Source organism: Podarcis erhardii (assembly GCF_964252035.2).
Source record: "Podarcis erhardii genome assembly, chromosome: 7".
Lineage (NCBI taxonomy): Eukaryota > Metazoa > Chordata > Lepidosauria > Squamata > Lacertidae > Podarcis > Podarcis erhardii.
In genome coordinates, this window is record NC_138511.1 from 29,041,239 (window position 1) to 29,060,010 (window position 18,772).

Sequence of the window (18,772 nt, forward strand, 5' to 3'; positions counted from 1 at the left end):
ATACTGTATATACTCGAGTATAAGCCGACCCGAATATAAGCCGAGGCACCTAATTTTACCACAAAAAACTGGGAAAACTTATTGACTCGAGTATAAGCCGGTTCACCACACCACAAACCTGGTGGTGGCGGCAGTGGCGGAGGAAGAAGGAGCAGCCCGAAAGGACCCTCACTTGAATATAAGCCAAGGGGGGCTTTTTCAGCATAAAAAAAAATGTGCTGAAAAAGTTGGCTTATACTCGAGTATATACAGTACATCTTTCTGTTCTGTAACAGCTGGTTTTAGCTTTTTAGGTGTTTCTATTATAAGATTTTAAATATAAGTGCTGTAAATTCCTCTGATACGCTTTTTATTTTATTTTATGAACATCAGTATATAAATATGTTTATAAATAAATTAATCAAATAACTGGAGAGCGCTAGATTTGGGAAAGAGGCCTCTTCCAGGGAACACCCACTGGGTTAATTGTTAAGTGCCCAGCAGTTTGGCTTCATCTTACCTTCTATAATGTGCTTTCTTGAGAGTCCTCTCTCCGTCTCGGCTCTGGGGTAGGAGGAGAAGGAGGAAAGACTGAAGTTAGAAGACTGATGTAGCCGAAATCGTTAACTTGTGCTATGCAAAGATGACTATTTAGAAAGAGAGGAGCTGAAACTAACTGCCCTCTGAGGCTATCCAGAAATGCTGATCTTTCATCCCAAAAAATCGTATACCAGTTAGGGAGGATGGAAGGGGGAATGGCACTCTCTCCATGCTCAGAGGCACACTCCCTTTCCTCAAAAGGAAACTGTGGGTGGATGATGCTTGAAAAGTGAAACCCTAATTCTAAGGATCAGTCCCCCTTTCTGAAACCAGTCAAAGTCCCCTGGCCCTTCACTGCCCGCCAGATATTCTTGAATTTCCTCACTCAAATGGCACACAAGCAGGGTGGTTGAAACGCTTACGTACTTTCCTCCCCAGAAGATTTTGGTTGTTATCACCAGGCTGGAACGTCTGCAAGGAGAGTGGAGGAAGGGGGAAGAGAATGGATGTGTGATGGATAAAGGTAAGTCTCCTAAATGCATTCACCACCATCCTGAAGTTCCCCTCCACCCAATGTAAAATCTGAGAAGGATTAAGACAGTCTTCTGACGCATTTGGCAAATTATCTGTCAAGTATCCTGAGCAAGACTGTGATGAGAAAAGGTGTAGTAGCACTATCCTGGACTCCTTTGAGAGGAATGGTGGGTTAGAAATGCAATAAATAAATAAATAAATAAATAAATAAATAAATAACACACACACACACACACACACACACACACACACACACCATCCTGCAGACAATGTATAAACGTATCTGTTGTGATTGTTTCGGTGGTCAAAAATGTAAGGATCTGGGATTTGGACTATGTATCTTGCTATATAAATAAAAACCTAAGGCTGTTGTCACATTCTGCAGTTCATGGGGCTGTTGATAGATGGCACTGTGAAATACAGTGTGGTGACATACTGCTCCCTGGTTTCGTTTTACTGTCAAGCAGCAAATAGCTTTCATGAAAAAAACATGTCTCATTTTGATTATGACATGAATTTTGTTTAAAGTTTCTAGTCCACATGGGTTCTTGAACACAGAGCCGGGTTAAAACATGTTAAAGCATACAGAGACAACAGGAATAACCACAAGATGGAATGGGGTTGAGATGAGGTCCGAAGAAGAACAGTTACCTCCATCCTTTTTTCTTAATGATATTCCCTAACACGACTTCAGCCCTACAAGACACAGAAAGAGAAAGAAAATGTGACTGTTAGACTCATGCAGAAATGAAGTCAAGCTTGCTACAGTGAGTGCAGCCAAAATGTATTTTGGTGACCAGGACACAACCCCTCATAGGGGGAGAAAATAATAATCAAGGCTTAAGCTAGTATTCCCTCAGTTATTGGACTTTCTGAACTGAAATTGGGGATGCATTTTACTTGTAGACCTTCAAAGTTTTATTTTTGGAGTGCCAACATATAAAGTTACCTGCTTTCAGAGGAGCTCCCCCACAATGTCTCTGCATGAATCCCTGTTCTAAGTTGGCCATGTGATTAGAAGGAGGAAGCTCTGTAAAATGGACTCATGGGCGGGGAAAAAATAGGCAGCCTTCCTTGGTGTTCTGCAAAACTGACTGATCCAACCACACTGGAAGCTGAGAAACAGTAGCAGCAAGGACTGCTTGCTTTTGAGGAGTCACAGGTGGAAGTGGGGATGCTTGCAATGGCTCTGTGCCGTGGGGTTGGGGGTTGAAGATGGAATGGCTGCGGACTCACCAGGTGGCCTCAGACAGGCTGCTGTCTCTTATTCTAATAATAATAATAATTTATTATTTATACCCCACCTATCTAGCTGGGCTTCCCCAGCCACTCTGGGTGGCTTCCCAAAAAATATTAAAATACTGCAATATATCAGACACTAAAAGCTTCCCTAAACAGGGCTGCCTTCAGATGTCTTCTAAAAGTCTGGTAGTTGTTGTTCTCTTTGACATCTGGTGGGAGGGTGTTCCACAGGTAGGGCGCCACTAACAAGAAGGCCCTCTGCTTGGTTCCCTGTAACTTGGCTTCTTGCAGTGAGGGAATAGCCAGCCAGAAGGCCCTCGGCGCTGGACCTCAGTGTCTGGGTAGAACAATGGGGGGTGGGGACGCTCCTTCAGGTATACTGGACTGAGGCCGTTTAGGGCTTTAAAGGTCAGCACCAACACTTTGAATTGTGCTTGGAAACGTACTGGGAGCCAATGTACTCAGTCCCCTTCCCACCTGTTGTGGATGACTAGCCTACCTAGCAGGGTCGTGGGTTGGATGACAGAGAGAATGTATGGGAAAGTGCTCAGAAAAGCATGATGGAGGTGTTAGAAATGGGTGGGTGACCTACTTCCCTGCAGCATAGACTTCCGCCGTGTCGAAGAGATTGATGCCGTTGTCATAGGCCAAGGTCATCAACTGCTCCGCCATCTGAAAGAGAGGCAGAGATGAGGTCCTGAGGTTGTGTGTGTGTGTGTGTGAGTGAGTGAGGACTGGTGGGATTTTCTTGCCCCCCCTTCACCCACCCACACCCAACCGCTCATCCGTTTATTTCTAGAACACGGCCACTTCTGCGCATTCTCACCAGTGAATCTATTCCATCCGCTTTCCGCCTTCATCTGCAATTCTGATTTTTAAACCCACATCAAAGCTTGCATTTACCATATTTTTCGCCCTATAGGACGCACTTTTTCCCCTGCAAAAATGAAGGGGAAATGCGTGTGCGTCCTATGGGGCGAATGCGGGCTTTCGCTGAAGCCTGGAGAGCGAGAGGGGTCGGTGCGCACCGACCCCTCTCGCTCTCCAGGCTTCAGGAGAGCCGCAGCGCCAGTCCCACAAGGTCGGGGGACAGTGGGGAGGCGGAACGCCGCCATCCCACTGTCCCCGGACCTGGTCTGCAGGCAGGCAGCGGGGAGAAGAGCTCTTCTCCCCACCGCCAGCCCCGCAAGCTCTGGGGACAGCTGGGAGGCGCAGTGCGTCCTCCTGCTGTCCCCGGACCTGATCTGCAGGCGGGCGGCGGGGAGAAGAGCGCTTCTCCCCGCTGCCGGTCCTACAAGCGCCTGGGGGGGAAATATTTTTTTTTTCTTTATTTCCCCCCCAAAAAACTTGGTGCGTCCTATGGGGCGAAAAATACAGTACATGGTTATTTTAAAATGCGTTTCCTCACAGCAGGCAGAGTTTGAAATGCATTCCCTCTCTCAAAGCGTGCATATTTATTGCCACACTTATCTTCCTCCCTCAAGGCGGCGTACATTGCCACCTTATAGCCTCACAACAACCCTGTGAGTTAGGGTGGGTTGAGAGATGGGGACTGGCCCCAAGTTCCCCAGTGGACTTCACGGCTGAATATGGATTCGAGTCCCAGTTTCCCAGATCCTAGTCCAGCACTCTAACCGCTACCCAGCACTGCCTCGCTGTTCTGATGTATTGTTTTTGAGCTGCGGACTGCACCGGGACATTGAGGAGGTGTAAAATTCAGGGTACAACTAAAAGTAATGCTACTTTTGCTGAACGGCCAGGTTTTCACAGTTCTCAACCTGTGGGTCCCCAGATGTTGTTGGACTACAACTCCCATCATCCCTGAGCTCTGGCTTCCTAGCTAGGGGTGATGGGAGTTGTAGTCCAACAACATCTGGGGACCCACAGGTTGAGAAAGGCTGACTTAGAGGGATGTCGGCAGGCTGTTAATGGACTCAGGGCACAGGCCAATGACACATATTTGCATACAGTTCAGATATGCTAATTTATGCATATAGATGCAAATTTAGGCTGGCTCTAAGAGGGGGGGAACAACAAAGTTGCTGTCAAGGCTTCAGTTGAGACCCTCCAGATGTTGCTAGGCTCCAGGTCCCATCATCCTTGATGCCTGGGGTTAATGAGAGCTGGAGTCCAACAACCTCTGGAGGGGGGCACCAGTTCCCTCCCCCAATTTAAGGGATCCTCCCACCCCAGTTCACATCTTCAGTTCAGGAGAATAGATTTGGGGTGGGGGAGGAGGAGGTGTCGGTACCTCCCAGGACAGACCATCAAATAAATAAACTAAATAAACATGAGGGAGGGGACATATTCTTACCTCATCCGTAATCTGTCCTCCAAATGTCACCCATGTTCCTACAAAAGAGAGTGAGAGCAAGAGAGAGAGGCAGACAAAAGGATTTTCAAAAACGAAAAGAAGGATTTGGGGAGAATCACAGAACTGCAGAGTTGGGAGGGATCCTGAGGGTCATCTAGTCCAACCCTCTGAATGGAGGAAGGACAAAGGCAGGGTGGAACTGAACTCCTGGGAAAAAAGTCCGTTCACTGAGTCACAGCTCAGTGACAGGGCACCTGCTTGGCATGCAGAAGGCTCTGGGTTCAATCCTCCTATGGCATTTCCATGTAGGACTGGGAATGATCTCTGTCCGAAACCCTGGAGAGTTGCTGCCAGTCAGTGCAGGTAGTACTGAGCTAGATGCATCAATTGCTTGACTGAGTATAAGGCAGCTGTCTGTACTGGATGTGTTTCAAGATATGTGCATCTCGTCCACTGTTCTGTCTTCCCTAGTGGCAAGCAGATACCTCTGGGAAGTTCGCAAGCAGAGGAAGAAGGCAAGAACTTATCTCTGCTGCTGTGTGGCTTTCCGGAAACTGGCCATCCATTGGCATACTGGGTACTATGCAACCCTGAAGCAACTGTGCCACCATCCACCATCCTTGAAGGAGGAATGCTCTGGGCTCACAGGAGCCTTTGGATTTGGGGATTTAAAAAGTTTATTTGTATGCACCAAGCACGCCACTTGGGAAATGACTGATCTGCCTCTTTGTGGGGCAAAAGTCAAAAGTCTGCCATGTGTACAAGGTGCAGATTTACTGTTCCTGGCAAACTGGGAAAGCAAAAGGAGCTCCCAGATTAGGTTCTCCATGCTGTTAAATGTCCAGAATACCAGTTCTGTTCTGCAACATTAACTGACCCTCCCAGCTTGATATCACCTGCAAATTTAAAGAACATCCCCTCAGTTCCTTTATCCAAGCCCAGGCCAGAACACTGCAGCACTCCACTTGTCACTTTCCTCCAGGATGATGAGGAATCATTACTGAGCACTCTGGATTTGGTCAGCTAACTACCTACAAATCCACCAAACAATGACCTCATCCAGCCCACATTTTACCAGCTTCCCCGCAATAATATCATGGGGGACTTTGTCAAAAGCCTTACTGAAACCATTGTCCTCCTGGACAATGACAGTTCTCTTTCTCAAGCTCTGGGAGGAAGACCTTTCATTGCCTACAGACAGCCACCCAGTCTTAAACAACTCCTAACCCACAATAATACTACAACCAGACCTAACGCGGACACTGGCACCAGAGCCTGCAATAAACCCAGATGCCAACTTTGCTGCCACATACACCCGGACAACACCATTACTGGCCCCAACAACATCACACATACCATCTCGGGACTATTTAATTGCTCATCGTCTAACATTGTGTATGCCATAAAATGCCAACAGTGTCCTTCAGCTCTCTATATTGGACAAACAGGCCAGACCTTGCGCCAAAGAATAAACAGACATAAATCGGACATCAGGAATCACAAGACAGAGAAACCAGTAGGAGAACATTTCAATCTCCCAGGACATTCTATACAAGATCTCAAAGTAGCTGTTTTACTACAAAGGAATTTCAGAAATAGACCGGAAAGAGAAGCTGCTGAATTACAACTTATCACCAAACTCAAAACCATGGAGAAACCTGGTCTGAACAAAGACCTTGGATTCTTATCTCATTATACATGACAAAGCCATTTTTCACCTTTTCACCCCTTGCTTTTTCCTGTAAGACCTATTGCAGTCGTTAAGAGTCGTCAACAGGCTCATCACAGCTATCTGCCAATCACCCATTCCCACCACCCTTCTGAGTAATACCCCTCCCCACCTTCTCACTATATAGAAGGGTCTGGAAACTTCTGTTTCAGTGTATCTGAAGAAGTGTGCATGCACACGAAAGCTCATACCAAGAACTGACTTAGTTGGTCTTTAAGGTGCTACTGGAAGGAATTTGTTTTGTTTTGACTGAAACCAAGATACACTATGTCCATAGCATTCCCCTGATCCACCAAGCTTGTAACTCCATCAAAAAAAGAAATGAGACTTATTTTTGAGAAACCCATGCTGGGTCTTAGTAATCGCAACATCCTTTTCTAGGTGCTCCCTGACTGACTGACTGACTGACTGACCGGCTGCCTCGATTGGCTGGTCTGATTTCCAACCTGTTTATTTTTAATACCAAGAGGATCACCGCAGAATGAGCTTGAATGAAACAGGAAAGGAATTGCTGAGCTGCACACAAGACAGGGAATAGGTATGGAGGAGTTGCAAGTAGACCCTTCGTGGAGTTAAAACTCCGGGACAGTTTTAATTCCACTTCCTGCAGCAATGGAAGCTCAGAACAATTGTCATGATGGAACAAGCCTTAGCCCTTAACCTTAACTACTGCTTCCCAGGAGCAGGGCCAGCTTAACACAACAGACAATGCAAGAACAGCTGTGGAGGCCATCAGCACCCCAAGCCAGGAATGAAATCCACCAGGAAAGAATATTTCAGCCCCGAGGGGTGGGGGGAGACAGGGGTCTGCAAACAACTCTCAGCACCCCAAGCAAACTGCAGCTCCTAGGATTCTTGTGGGGGAAGCCATGGCTGTTGAAAGTGGGAAAGCAATGCAAACAGATGTGGATGCCTTCTGCCAATCAATTCCTCTCTGGACGGCTGCATTGCACAGCATCTTCCACAGAGCGCATTTGTAGCATATGCACCAAACTGAATCTCCCCCCCCCCCCCGCAAGCTGAATTAAAAGGAAAACCCCAAGAATTCCACTTACCTAACCCGAGGCAGGAAACTCGGAGTCCTGACTTCCCAAGGTTTCTGGAAAAAACAACAACACCACCTTTTAATAGGCAGATGGAAATGTCGGAAATAGACGCTGGCCATTGGCATCTTCGCACCGATGCTTACAGAGAGCAGATGTCGTTTCAGTTCCGATCAGCATTTTGTGTTTCCCTCAAAAGATACACGAGGGAAGGGAAGGAGAGAGGAGGAGGCGGGGGGGGGTATACCATTTGGTACTTTCATAATCATGCAGAATCAGACACAGGGAAACCTCCTTCTCCAGCTGGGTTAGACCCTATCCCTGGTGGAACTAGAGAACTGACATCAGGAGTCCTGGGCCTAGATTTTCCCCGGTCTGTTCTTGGTTTGCAAAATAATTATTAAGAAAAGGCAACAGGAGGGTTTGCCAAACTGGACTCTTTCCCAGGGGAATCAGAGATCTCCTGACATCACATCACGTTCACCTTGAGGAATCAACTGGGGAAGCCAGTGTGGTGTAGTGGTTAGAGCAGGGGTCAGCAACCTTTTTCAGCAGGGAGTGGGTCCACTGTCCCTCAGACCTTCTGGGGTACCAGACCATATTTTTTTTGGGGGGGGGATGAATGAATTCCTATTGCCCACAAATAACCCAGAGATGCATTTTAAATAAAATGACACATTCTACTCATGTAAAAACATGCTGATTCCCGGACCGTCTGTGGGCCGGATTTAGAAGGTGATTGGGCCAGATCCGGCCCCCAGGCCTTAGTTTACCTCCCCATGGGTTAGAGGGTTGACCTGGGACCTGGGAGACCAGGGTTCAAATCCACACTTGGCCATGAAGCTCCCTGGACTTGTCCTACCTCACAGGGTTGTTATGGGGATTAAACGAGGAGTGGAAGAGCCATACATGCCACCTCGAGCTTCTTGGAGAAAATGGTGGGATACAAATGCAGTAATGGGTAATACTGTAATAACATTCAGTGCATTCCACACACACCCAGCAAGGTAATATGGTGATGGTAACTCCAACATAGCATACAGGGTTGCTGTGAAGATTGCCAAGATAATATGCATAATATTTGGCGTTTAGGGAATAAATCCTACAAAGGATACATATATGAATAATCCTACACAAACGATTTTCACGGGGTTCTCTCAGGTTCAAATGCTGCCATCAGAGCTTGATTGGCAGAGGAACACCCAGGACGGGCCCTTGGGGAGACTCTGTGCGTGTTTGCGTGTGATGCATTGCTTTGAGCTGTCTGTCACTTTTTGCAAGCCGCAGACTAAATATTTTGTGGCGGCTCCAACGCCTCTCAGCATTTTCTGACCTTCCACATGAAAGGGCCAGCCATCAGCCTGGGGCAGGGTGTGTGTGGGGGGCCGAGGAAGAGGAAGTTTGGTTCCTGGATGATTCAGAAATTTCTTATTCGTAAGGTGACATGGCCAGGCCATTTCCCACACCCTCGAAATTTTGCTCAGAGCTCTAGTCCCCTTCCCCTGTGCACACCGGGTGTTCCCCCCTTATGACCTCATCTCCATCATCATCATCTTATTTGCAGATCAACAGATTGAAACAATTAGTAGAAACGCACATTAGCGCAACTGAAAAACACAGAATAACGATGCTAAGTAGTATATCGGCTGATATAGAATCGCATAATGGAATTGCAGAGTTGGAATGGGCACCCAAGTGTAGTCTAACCCCCTGCAATGCAGGAATCACAGTGAAAGAATCCCTGACAGATGGCCACCCAGCCTCTGTTTGAGACTTCCAGTGAAGGAAAGTCTGCTGCCTTCTTCTGTTCTACTGCCAAACCTTTCTTACCACCTGAAAGTTCTTCCTAATGTTTAGTCGCAATCTCCTTTCCTGTCATTTGAATCCAATTCTTTGGGTCCTGCCCTCTGGAGCAGCAAGAACAAGCTCCATCTTACACAGCGTATACATATACCATGACGCATTTTCATACTGTGTTTTTCATTTGCATTTTTTTAAAAATATCATTGATTGTTGATTTTTAAAATTTGTGCTTTTTTTAAAAAATGCAGCATATATCGCTTATAAACCGTGATTCATACGCAGCTGAATTTTGCATTTGTTTTTGCAACCTGTCTTCCCACCCACAGTGGCACCGAACATCTATTTTATTACATTTAACTTTTAAGTCATTTTACCTTTTTAAACAAAAGTCCCATTCCACAAATGTGTTCTCAGAGGCCTATGCGTCTATTGGCAGAAAATTGTTATTAACTGTTTAAATGTTCAGTTGACTGCAAATAAACGAGCGAGGATGACAATATACCACCACCAGACACTTCACCCAAATACCACCACTAGATACTTCACCAGACACTTCACCCCATTCCCCATTCCTCAGCTACCTCCCCAACAAGCTGCAACGACCCCAAGCAGACCTTCTGCCCCTCAAAAAGGTTCCCCACCCCCCTTTCCCTCCCCCTTGGGAAAAAGAAACACACAGGCTTTTAATGTTCCTCATCCATGCTCCAAGAAGGAAACAGGCTGAAGTGCATCAAGTTTATCTATGAAATCGCCTTGCCCCATGCATGCAGAGTTGGCAACATCACAGGTACCACCTGATATCCTTTCCGCATTTGTAAGGAATCAATCTTTTACTGTGGCAGCACACATATCTTGGAACTCCCTGCCTATTGACACCAGGAAAGTGCCTTCCCTGAACTCTTTTAGACACATCCCACAAGCATTTTTCTTTAGACAACATTTTTCTTTAGACAAACCCGTGGAACCTTGATGTATGTTTCAATCCGATTTTAGTATATTGCCGATTTTATTTTTTGAATATTGTAAAGAGTTGTTTCTACTGATAATTTTATTGCATTGTTCTCTTTGTAAAGCCGCTTTCGGGGTTGTTTTGCAATCAAGCTTTGTGCATAAGCCTTGTAAAAATAAAATAAAAAGGTACTATTATGGTGCTTTAAATGCAGGGTGCAAATATGTCCTGTGAGAAAGTCCTCGTGGTGTCAATTACAGTGGGCAAGTCACTAGGAGCAGGCGGCCATGGGTAAAAAAAAAACACCCTGAAGGTTATGATATCTAGGTAGGGTTCCCCGAGATCAGTGGCTGAAGGCTTGAGCGGGAGGTCTTGCGGCTGAAGACGTTGTATCTTGAAGGCCTGCAAAGACTCTCCACCCTTCCTTCCTTCCTTCCTGCCTGCCTTTAGGAACCTAGTAAGTTGCCTTATATACTGAGTCAGAGCCTTGGTCAATCTAACTCAGCATATTGTTTACACTGGCTGGCAGTGGCTCTCCAGGGGCTCAGACAGGGATACTCTCCCAGCCCAACTTGGAGATAATGGGGATTGAACCTGAGACCTTCTCCATGCAAGGCAGGCTCTCTAGCACTGAGCTACGGCCCTCCCTTCCAGAGCTCCCACCCCTTCAAAAGATATCTATCAATTAACAGGCGGATTAACAACAGCCAGTGAACCGCTCAAGGAAACGGGTGATTCAAGGAGACAGAGCGCCTTGAAGCCCACAGCAACGTTGCTAAATGGACCACAGAACTATCTCCTTACAAAGGCCATTTTATTTTATTAACGCGGCCGGCGTTGGAACGATGCAATTTAAAACAGACGTGTGCTGCATTGAAAACATTTAAAAACCACCTAAAATATTCTAAAGCCATTTAGAGCATCCAAAACCATTTAAAGCACCAAAAAGCATTCCAAAGCAATCATGCACCCCACCCTCACAGGTACTGATTTCGAGAGTGCCATGCCCAGGGTCTAATCACCGAGAAATATTAGCCACCCATAGTGTGATGGCAGTTAATATTGGCATGGGAAAACATGCTGGGAATGGAAAGTCCGTAAGAGGGAATGTCAGGGTCTTTGGCTATGAAAAAGACTCTTTGGTCAAGGCTGCGGCACATCTAAAACAATGGCAAATAGTGCAAGGGAGCCTCTTTTACTGTCATCAGACAGGCTGAGCAGCTGAAACTTACAGAGAGAAGGATTTCTGGCTTGTAAGGACAGCTCTGCAGCATACATTTAGAGGACATCCAATGCACATTTAAAATGCATAGCTTCCCCCAAGTAATCCTGGGGACTGTAGTCGCCCCCTCCCAGAGCTACAGTTCCCAGCACCCTTAATAAACTATATGTCCCAGAATTGCTTGGGGGAAGTTATGTGCTTTCAATGTGCATTGAATGTGTTTGAAATGCATGGTGTGGACCTGCCCTTATAAGGCTAATGCAAAAACTGTTTCCTGACGTTGCACTGGCTACCCCCATTCACAAAGGAGGATCCCTTTTCTTACAGAACTATGTAAAAACCATTCCGGCTGCTGCTGCTGCTACGGAATTCTGCGTGTGCAAAGGACCAAACATTAAACACAAACTTGCTGGTTTGCTTGCAAAGAGCCAGTGGGTTTGTGGGTTTTTACACAAATTCCTAATGGCGCATGTTGCTGGGGTGGGGGGCAGGGGGTAGCTGGAGCAAAACCTTACCTCCCCAACTGCGTGAAATTTCCCCTGCCCCCTCCAAACCTGCTTAGTTTGGGTATCAGAGCCAGGGTAGTGAAGGTGGTGAAAATTAAAGCAACAGAGGTTAAACAAAGGAGGGCAGCAGATTTCATGCACATGTCCTGTGTTTAAAGGTAAAGGTAAAGGGACCCCTGACCATTAGGTCCAGTTGTGACCGACTCTGGGGTTGCAGCGCTCATCTCGCTTTATTGGCCGAGGGAGCCGGCGTACAGTCATGTGGCCAGCATGACTAAGCCGCCTCTGGCGAACTAGAGCAACACATGGAAACACCATTTACCTTCCCGCTGGAGCGGTACCTATTTATCTACTTGCACTTTGACGTGCTTTCGAACTGCTAGGTTGGCAGGAGCAGGGACCGAGCAACAGGAGCTCACCCCGTCGCGGGGATTCGAACCACTGACCTTCTGATCGGCAAGCCCTAGGCTCTGTGGTTTAACCCACAGCGCCACCTGCGTCCCATCCTGTGTTTAGGGACACACAAATGAACACACACACACCCATTACCCAAACGATCTTTACAGCTAAATCAGCAAATGTGTGTTTAATGCCCAGAACTGGTTTGGTCCTAACACAATCGCAAGCATGTTTTCTGCTGCTGCAGAGGGGAGGACCCGAACAAATGGATTCAAATAAAAAAGAAGGAGATTCTGGGCTCATCCGCACTTCCTTCTGAGCTGCATTTATAGGCACTTTAAAGCTCCATGTCTGAGCAGCGTCTGTTTGTTTGAACCAGTGCTTTACCTGGGAAAACTGCATTTTACAGCTGAATCAGAGCAAACAGCAACTGGGTTTTCCAGGGACTGCTCTTTGCTCTGACTCCGCTGCAAAACACGGGTTTTCCTGGGGAAAACACCCAGAACAAGAGAAACACAACGCTTGGATACGGAGCTTTAAACCCTGGAAAGCAAGGTTGAATAGGAAGTCTGGGTAAATGTTAGGAAGAACCTTCTGACCGTAGGAGCCGTTTGACAGTGGAACAGACTCCCTTGGAAGGTGATGGAATCTTTTTAATGGGGGTTTTTGAGCAGAGGTTGGGTGGCCATCTGTCGGGGATTATTACGTTGCGATTCCTGCGTTGCAGGGGGTGGGGCTAGATGACCCTTAGGATCCCTCCCATTCCAAAGCCTGAACCAGTCCATCACAATAGGATGTAGGTTTGTCACCATATTATGTCACTTTGCACATGAGCTGTAATGGCAGACAAGCATTATAAGGAGGCCAAATTTCAAAATGAGGAGATGGGAATTGGCCGAGGTTCAGCAGTTTAAATATTTCCCTTTCAAGTGAAGTTTTCACCTGCGATTTTTTTTTGTACCCATAGTATTTCTTCAACGTTCTCTTTTGCTGTTGTAGAAATCCTTGCCCGCCTCACACTCTCTCCCTGACTTCTGCATGAACTCAAAGAGAAAGATGCAAGAACGTTTCCACTCTCAGCTGATTGGAGCAGATTAGGTAAGGAGCAGAGTGGGCAGCCTATCATCTGCTCTCTACTCATTAAATGTGATTCAGCAGCAGCAAAAACAAACAAACAAAAACCCAAATGCAGTTCCAGGCTGCTTCAACTATACTTCTGTCCAGTTCACTGCCTATCCAGAGGCAACAGAAGGCAAGGAAAGGGATGGGTGGGGAAGGAGCCCACAAATAAATTAAAGTTAAATTCTGCAACCAAAATTAAATTCTGCAACCAAAGTTAAATTCTGCAGAATGGATCTATCCTATCCATTTATCCATCCATCCATCCTGCTTTGTGCTTCTCCCCAGCTTCTCCTTTCTTGAGGTGGGACAAAGAGATTTGTAGGGCTCTCCTACAACCCCCACCGCTGGAAACTCATAAGAGCTGGACCCTGCTCAGGCTTGTGTTTTCACCAGTCATTACCAACATACTGAGCTGTATCTTAGTAGCAGAGCACCTGCTCTGCATGCAGAAGGCCCCAGGTTAAATCCCCAATGGCATCTCCAAGCAGGGCTGGGAAAGACACTTCTCTGAAACCCTGCTAGTCAGTGTGGACAGCACTGGCCTCAGTAGATTTGCAGAAGGCGGGTAAGCTCAGTGGCAGAGCACCCGGTTTGCATGCAGATTCAATCCCTGGCATCTCCAGTTAGGGCTGAGATCCTGAAACCCTGGGGAGGTGCTGCCAGCCCGTGCAGACAGCACTGAACTAGATGGACCCATGGTCTCACTCGGCAGAAGGCAGCTTCCAATGTTCCAATGGCTAATAGGCTTTGTTTTAACCCTTTCCCCCCAGAACATCCCCACTAAAAGCTGCTCTTTGCCTCTGAAGCCGGCACCTGAAAAAATATATGCAATTTTCAGGGGGAAACCAGCACATGTATAGGGAAGAAAGGATCCAACCTGCTTCTTTTGTCATATCCAGACAATGGCTGGCCAGTTGTAAGCCTGCTTTTCAAAGTGTGCGCTTTGGGGAACTGCTATTGTAGCTGAGTGGTAGAGCATCTGTCTTGCAGACCGAAGGTCTCAGGTTCAATCCCCAGTGGCATACCCAGGTAAGGCTGGGAGAGACTCCCTGCTTGAAACCCCGGAGAGCTGCTGCGAGTCAGTGCAGGCAATATTGTGCTGGATATTTAATTCAGCACCTCATTCAGAACCATGAGGATTGGACCCTACTATTTGTAGGGAAGTGGCTGCAGCTCAGAGGTAGAGCATTTGCTGTGCAGGCACAAGGTCCCAGCTTCAATCCCCAATGGCCTCCCCAGGTAAAGCTGGGAAAGATTCCTTGCTGGAAAAACCCTTGGAGAGCATTTTTGGTCAGTACAAGCAATTCAGAGTTCGATAGAGCAATGACCCAAGAGTTTGGCTCTGGGAGACTTCAGAATTTGGGTTCTGCTCCCTGCACAGCAACCGGTCCCCAAACTCTTCCCGGACGTATGGCGCTTCTCCCACCCTCCCCATACCTGTATTTCATGCCAGTCTGCTTCACACTGCAGTCGCTGGAGGACGGGGCGTTCTGCGCGGAGAGGTGCCCCAAGCTCCGGGCCACCATCGCCACTGCCCGGAACCGACCCCGCGTGCTGGGGCTGTTGGCATTCTGCCGGTTGAGCCGGTCCTCCGCACTCCGGTTCTTGATGTTGTGGTCCGAGCAGACAAAGGACACTTGCATCCTGCCTGCTTCTGGTGTCGCCGCCCCGACCTAGAGGTTGCCCTGGTCTCCTCTGACGCTGTGTCACCTGTTCTCCGGGATATGTCAAAGGAGGAGGAAAGTCTCCCAAAGAAACCTTCTCCCCAAGACCTGGATTCTCCTGACGCAGCTGCAAGGATGCTCTCCCAGAACAAAAAAAACCCAGAAAAATAACCCCAACGGGCCCGTTACCCCATCCAGGAGTGGCAAAAAACAAGGGGTCCAGGCTGACCGCCCTTCCAAATAGCAGCCATCCCCCTTCTCCTTCTGACCCAGTTCCTCAGTCTGGCAGTGTGGCGACTTTGGACATCTCCCTAGGGTGCTTCCGTGGGCGAGGGATCCCCGGCGCTGGATTTCAGTTTAATTTGGGAGCCGCAGCCGTCATCTCCTTGGAGGGTGATTCCCCCTCGGTGACTCTCAGGGGGGACTAAGGAGCTGCGTCACTGAGACTCAGATGAATCCAGGAGGAGCAAATCTCTCATGAGAATCATCCTGATTCAGAACGGAGGGAGGTAGCAGGGGGAAGGACACTGATGGTGAGGATGATGATAGGGAGGAGTCTTGCCTGCCTTCGCTCAGATCCCTGAGCCAGTTCATTCACTCACCAGGTGCGGTGCTGGATTTTGGGAGCCCCAAAAGCCTGCTGTGGTTCCTCCGCTCCGGCTGAGACTCTGGAGTCTGCTGAGCAGCCGGTGAAGCGCATCAAGAGAGCCGAGCTTGGCAATTGGTGGACAACAAAGGGACAAAGAAGACTTTTAATCTGGAGTCAGTGTTCCAGTGTCTTGGCCAGGCATGGTGGCTGCTGCTGCTGCTGCTGCTACGGCTTCCTCACAGCTCCGGCTGCTGCCGTCTGATGGTGAAAGCCTCCCCCACCCCCCCAGACACCCCAGACCCGCAGCCAACCCTCCCATCTGCTCCCTTGCCTCCCCCCCGCTCTCCCCCCCCCCCGAGGCTTGCAGAGGGATGATGACGGGAAACTAAATTTAGCCACAAAGCCAAGGGAGATCCCATCCTTTCCCAAGCAGTCTCCTTCCTGCAGGATCCCAAGAAAGGGGAAAGGAAGAGAGTTCGAATATTTCACCAGCCCCAGGGGAGAATCCAGTGCAAACCATCTGTTAGGGCTTCGAAGCAGGACAGAGGAACGCCGGGAGCTGCCTTGTTCTGAGTCAAACCAACTGGTGCACCCAGCTCAGCTGTGTCTGCACGGGCTGGCAGCAGCTCTCCAGGGTTCCAAACAAAGGACAGACCCAGCTTGGGTTGGAGACGGCAGGGACTGAATCTTCTGCATGCAGAGCAGATGCTTTCAGGAGCTGCATCCCTTCCCCTATCACAGGCTGCTTTCTGCCCACACCTTAAAGTGTTTGTTTCATGAAAAATGGCCTGCTTGCCCTGCCCCCCCCACTCCCCCAGCTACAACAGGGCAGGATGATCTGGTTGCCTCTTAGGCACACTCCTTTTGGATTTGGTGAAGGACGGTGGGGTGGGGGGCTTTTATTTGCTGACTCTGCCCTGCTCAGCAGCAGTCTGCTGGCTGCTACACATTTATTTAAAGCACATTTTTTTTAATCCCATGGTTCAGTAAGAAAAAGGCACTCAAATGGCTCTGAAGAGGAAGACAGCCTGTGCCCTAAGGCTTATAATTTAAAAGATTCAGCACAAAAAGAAAAAAGGATTCGGAGGGAGGAAAAGGACACAAAACTCAGGCACAACTAATCTAAAAGCTGGAGATCACTTGTGAGTGGGAAAGGTTCCATTGACCCACCTAGCAGAGGATGGTCTTTACCAGGTCACGGGAACCTGCAGACCTTCAGGTGCAGCTGGGACTCCATTTCCCATCAGCCCCAGCCAATGGCAAGGGGTGGTGATGGGCTGTGGTCCAGCAACACCTGGAAGGCCGCATGTTTCTTGTCCCTGGTCTGCACTGACAAACCTTCTCCAGGTTTTCAAACCCATTTTCCCCGGCCCTACCTGAAGATCCCGGGAGTAGGATCTGGGGCATTCTGCACGCAGGGAAATCTCTTACAAGAAATATCCAAAACGGTGATGTTGGGTCAAAGTCCACTAACTTTTACTCAGTTTAGACACATTAAAATTAATGGGTATGATTAGCTTGGGTCCATTCATTTCAATGGGTCTACTCTGAGCAAAGGTTAGTTGAATACAGCTCATGGATTTGTACTCAAAGAAGCGTTACTCAGAGTAGACCCAATGAAATTAATGGGCCAAAGTGGATCACAACCGTTAATCTCAACGGTTCTACTCTGCGTAGGAGCAACACTGGACACAATACGTTTCATAGTTATCAACTATGGAACTGGCTCCTGCAGGAGGCAATGCGGCTACCGACTTAGATGCCTTTAAAGGGGATTGGACAAATTTATAGAGGAGGATAATGATATCAATGGCTACTACTGGCTGGAGGCAGTAATGTTTCTGAATGCCAGTTGCTGGAAGCCATGAGAGGAGAGAGTGCTTTTGTGCTTGGGTCCTGCTTGCAGGTTTCCCATTGGGGCATCTGGTTGGTCACTGTGAAAGCAGGATGCTAGACTAGATGCGCCATAGGCCTGATCCTTCCAATGTTCTTATGCCTCTGGCATAACCTGGAGTCCCATGGCATCAATGAATGAAATCTGTTTGGTGTCAACTCAAGAGGAATGTTCCACCTACAAAGGACTGTCAACTCTGGAAACAGCCTTCCTTAGTCTCCAGTGAGCCACCAGCCTGACTCGCAAGAGACAAATCCTGGTACCTCTCCCATGCAAGGCTTGGGCTGGACCAGGGGGTTGCCAACATGGTGCTGAAACTATGCCTCTGCCATAATGGCACCCCCCAAAAAACAAGGCACTGCCTCCCCCCTCTTTTTTTCACAGAAAGGTCTATACCATAGGTAGGCAAACTAAGGCCGTCTCAATCCGGCCCGCGGGCAGTCTGGGAATCAGCGTGTTTTTACATGAGTATAATGTGTCCTTTTATTTTAAATGCATCTCTGGTTTATGTGTGGGGCCTGCCTGGTGTTTTTACATGAGTAGAATGTGTGCTTTTATTTAAAATGCATCTCTGGGTTATTTGTGGGGCATAGGAATTCGTTCATCCCCCCCCCCCAAAAAATATATAGTCCGGCCCCCCACAAGGTCTGAGGGACAGTGGACTGGCCCCCTGCTGAAAAAGTTTGCTGACCCCTGGCCTTTGGCTCCTCTTTGAGAGGGAGCCCGTTATTATTGTGGGATGCCCGAACATGGACGTGCTTTGCCGCTGCTGGGCACAGCAGGAGGAACCCATCTAGCATTCCGGAGAAGGCAAAGAGCCGCGGTGGGGGGGGGGGCATTGTCGAAGGCAAAGGCATCAAGGGAGAAGCAAGGGGGAAAGATCGCCTTACTTAGCAAAACGAGCCTCTGTGCATTGGGATCTCTGCTGCAGAGGGACATTTCTCTGCGCTGTTAAGCAGCGCTCTGAGCCTGCCATGCGCAATGCCCACACAAGGATGAATTAGCACACGGCAAGTTGCTCCTGCCCCGTTCTGCCTCCGGGGCATGAGCTGACACAGAGAGTTTATTCTGGTGCCTTGGCTCTTCTCTGAGAAGGAATAACAGGGCAGGAGAGGGGGCGAGGGAAGGAGGCATTTGAAGAACCTGCCCCTTCTGTTTTCCTCCCTGTCTTTATGGAATTCTCCCCAACACCAACACCCCCAAGGTTTCACCCAGGCTTTTCGGTCCTGAAAAAGTTAGTCAA

General features: G+C 48.2%; 1 protein-coding gene across 9 annotated transcripts in view; it reads right to left on the minus strand.

Annotated features, from left to right (window-relative positions):
• KCNAB2 (potassium voltage-gated channel subfamily A regulatory beta subunit 2) overlaps positions 1–18,772 on the minus strand; it is a 120,910-nt gene that overhangs the window by 25,072 nt on the left and 77,066 nt on the right. For 7 of the 9 annotated variants that reach the window (XM_081871195.1, XM_081871193.1, XM_081871194.1 and 4 more), the window contains 6 exons: positions 7,394–7,437; positions 4,610–4,647; positions 2,888–2,967; positions 1,705–1,749; positions 946–990; positions 500–543 (listed from right to left, as the gene is read on the minus strand). In XM_081871195.1, the coding sequence (XP_081727321.1) occupies positions 500–543; positions 946–990; positions 1,705–1,749; positions 2,888–2,967; positions 4,610–4,647; positions 7,394–7,437 (296 nt within the window). Of the gene's footprint in view, positions 1–499; positions 544–945; positions 991–1,704; positions 1,750–2,887; positions 2,968–4,609; positions 4,648–7,393; positions 7,438–14,819; positions 15,529–18,772 lie in introns of those variants that run through there. The other 2 variants (XM_081871188.1, XM_081871189.1) reach the window with 2 other exon arrangements.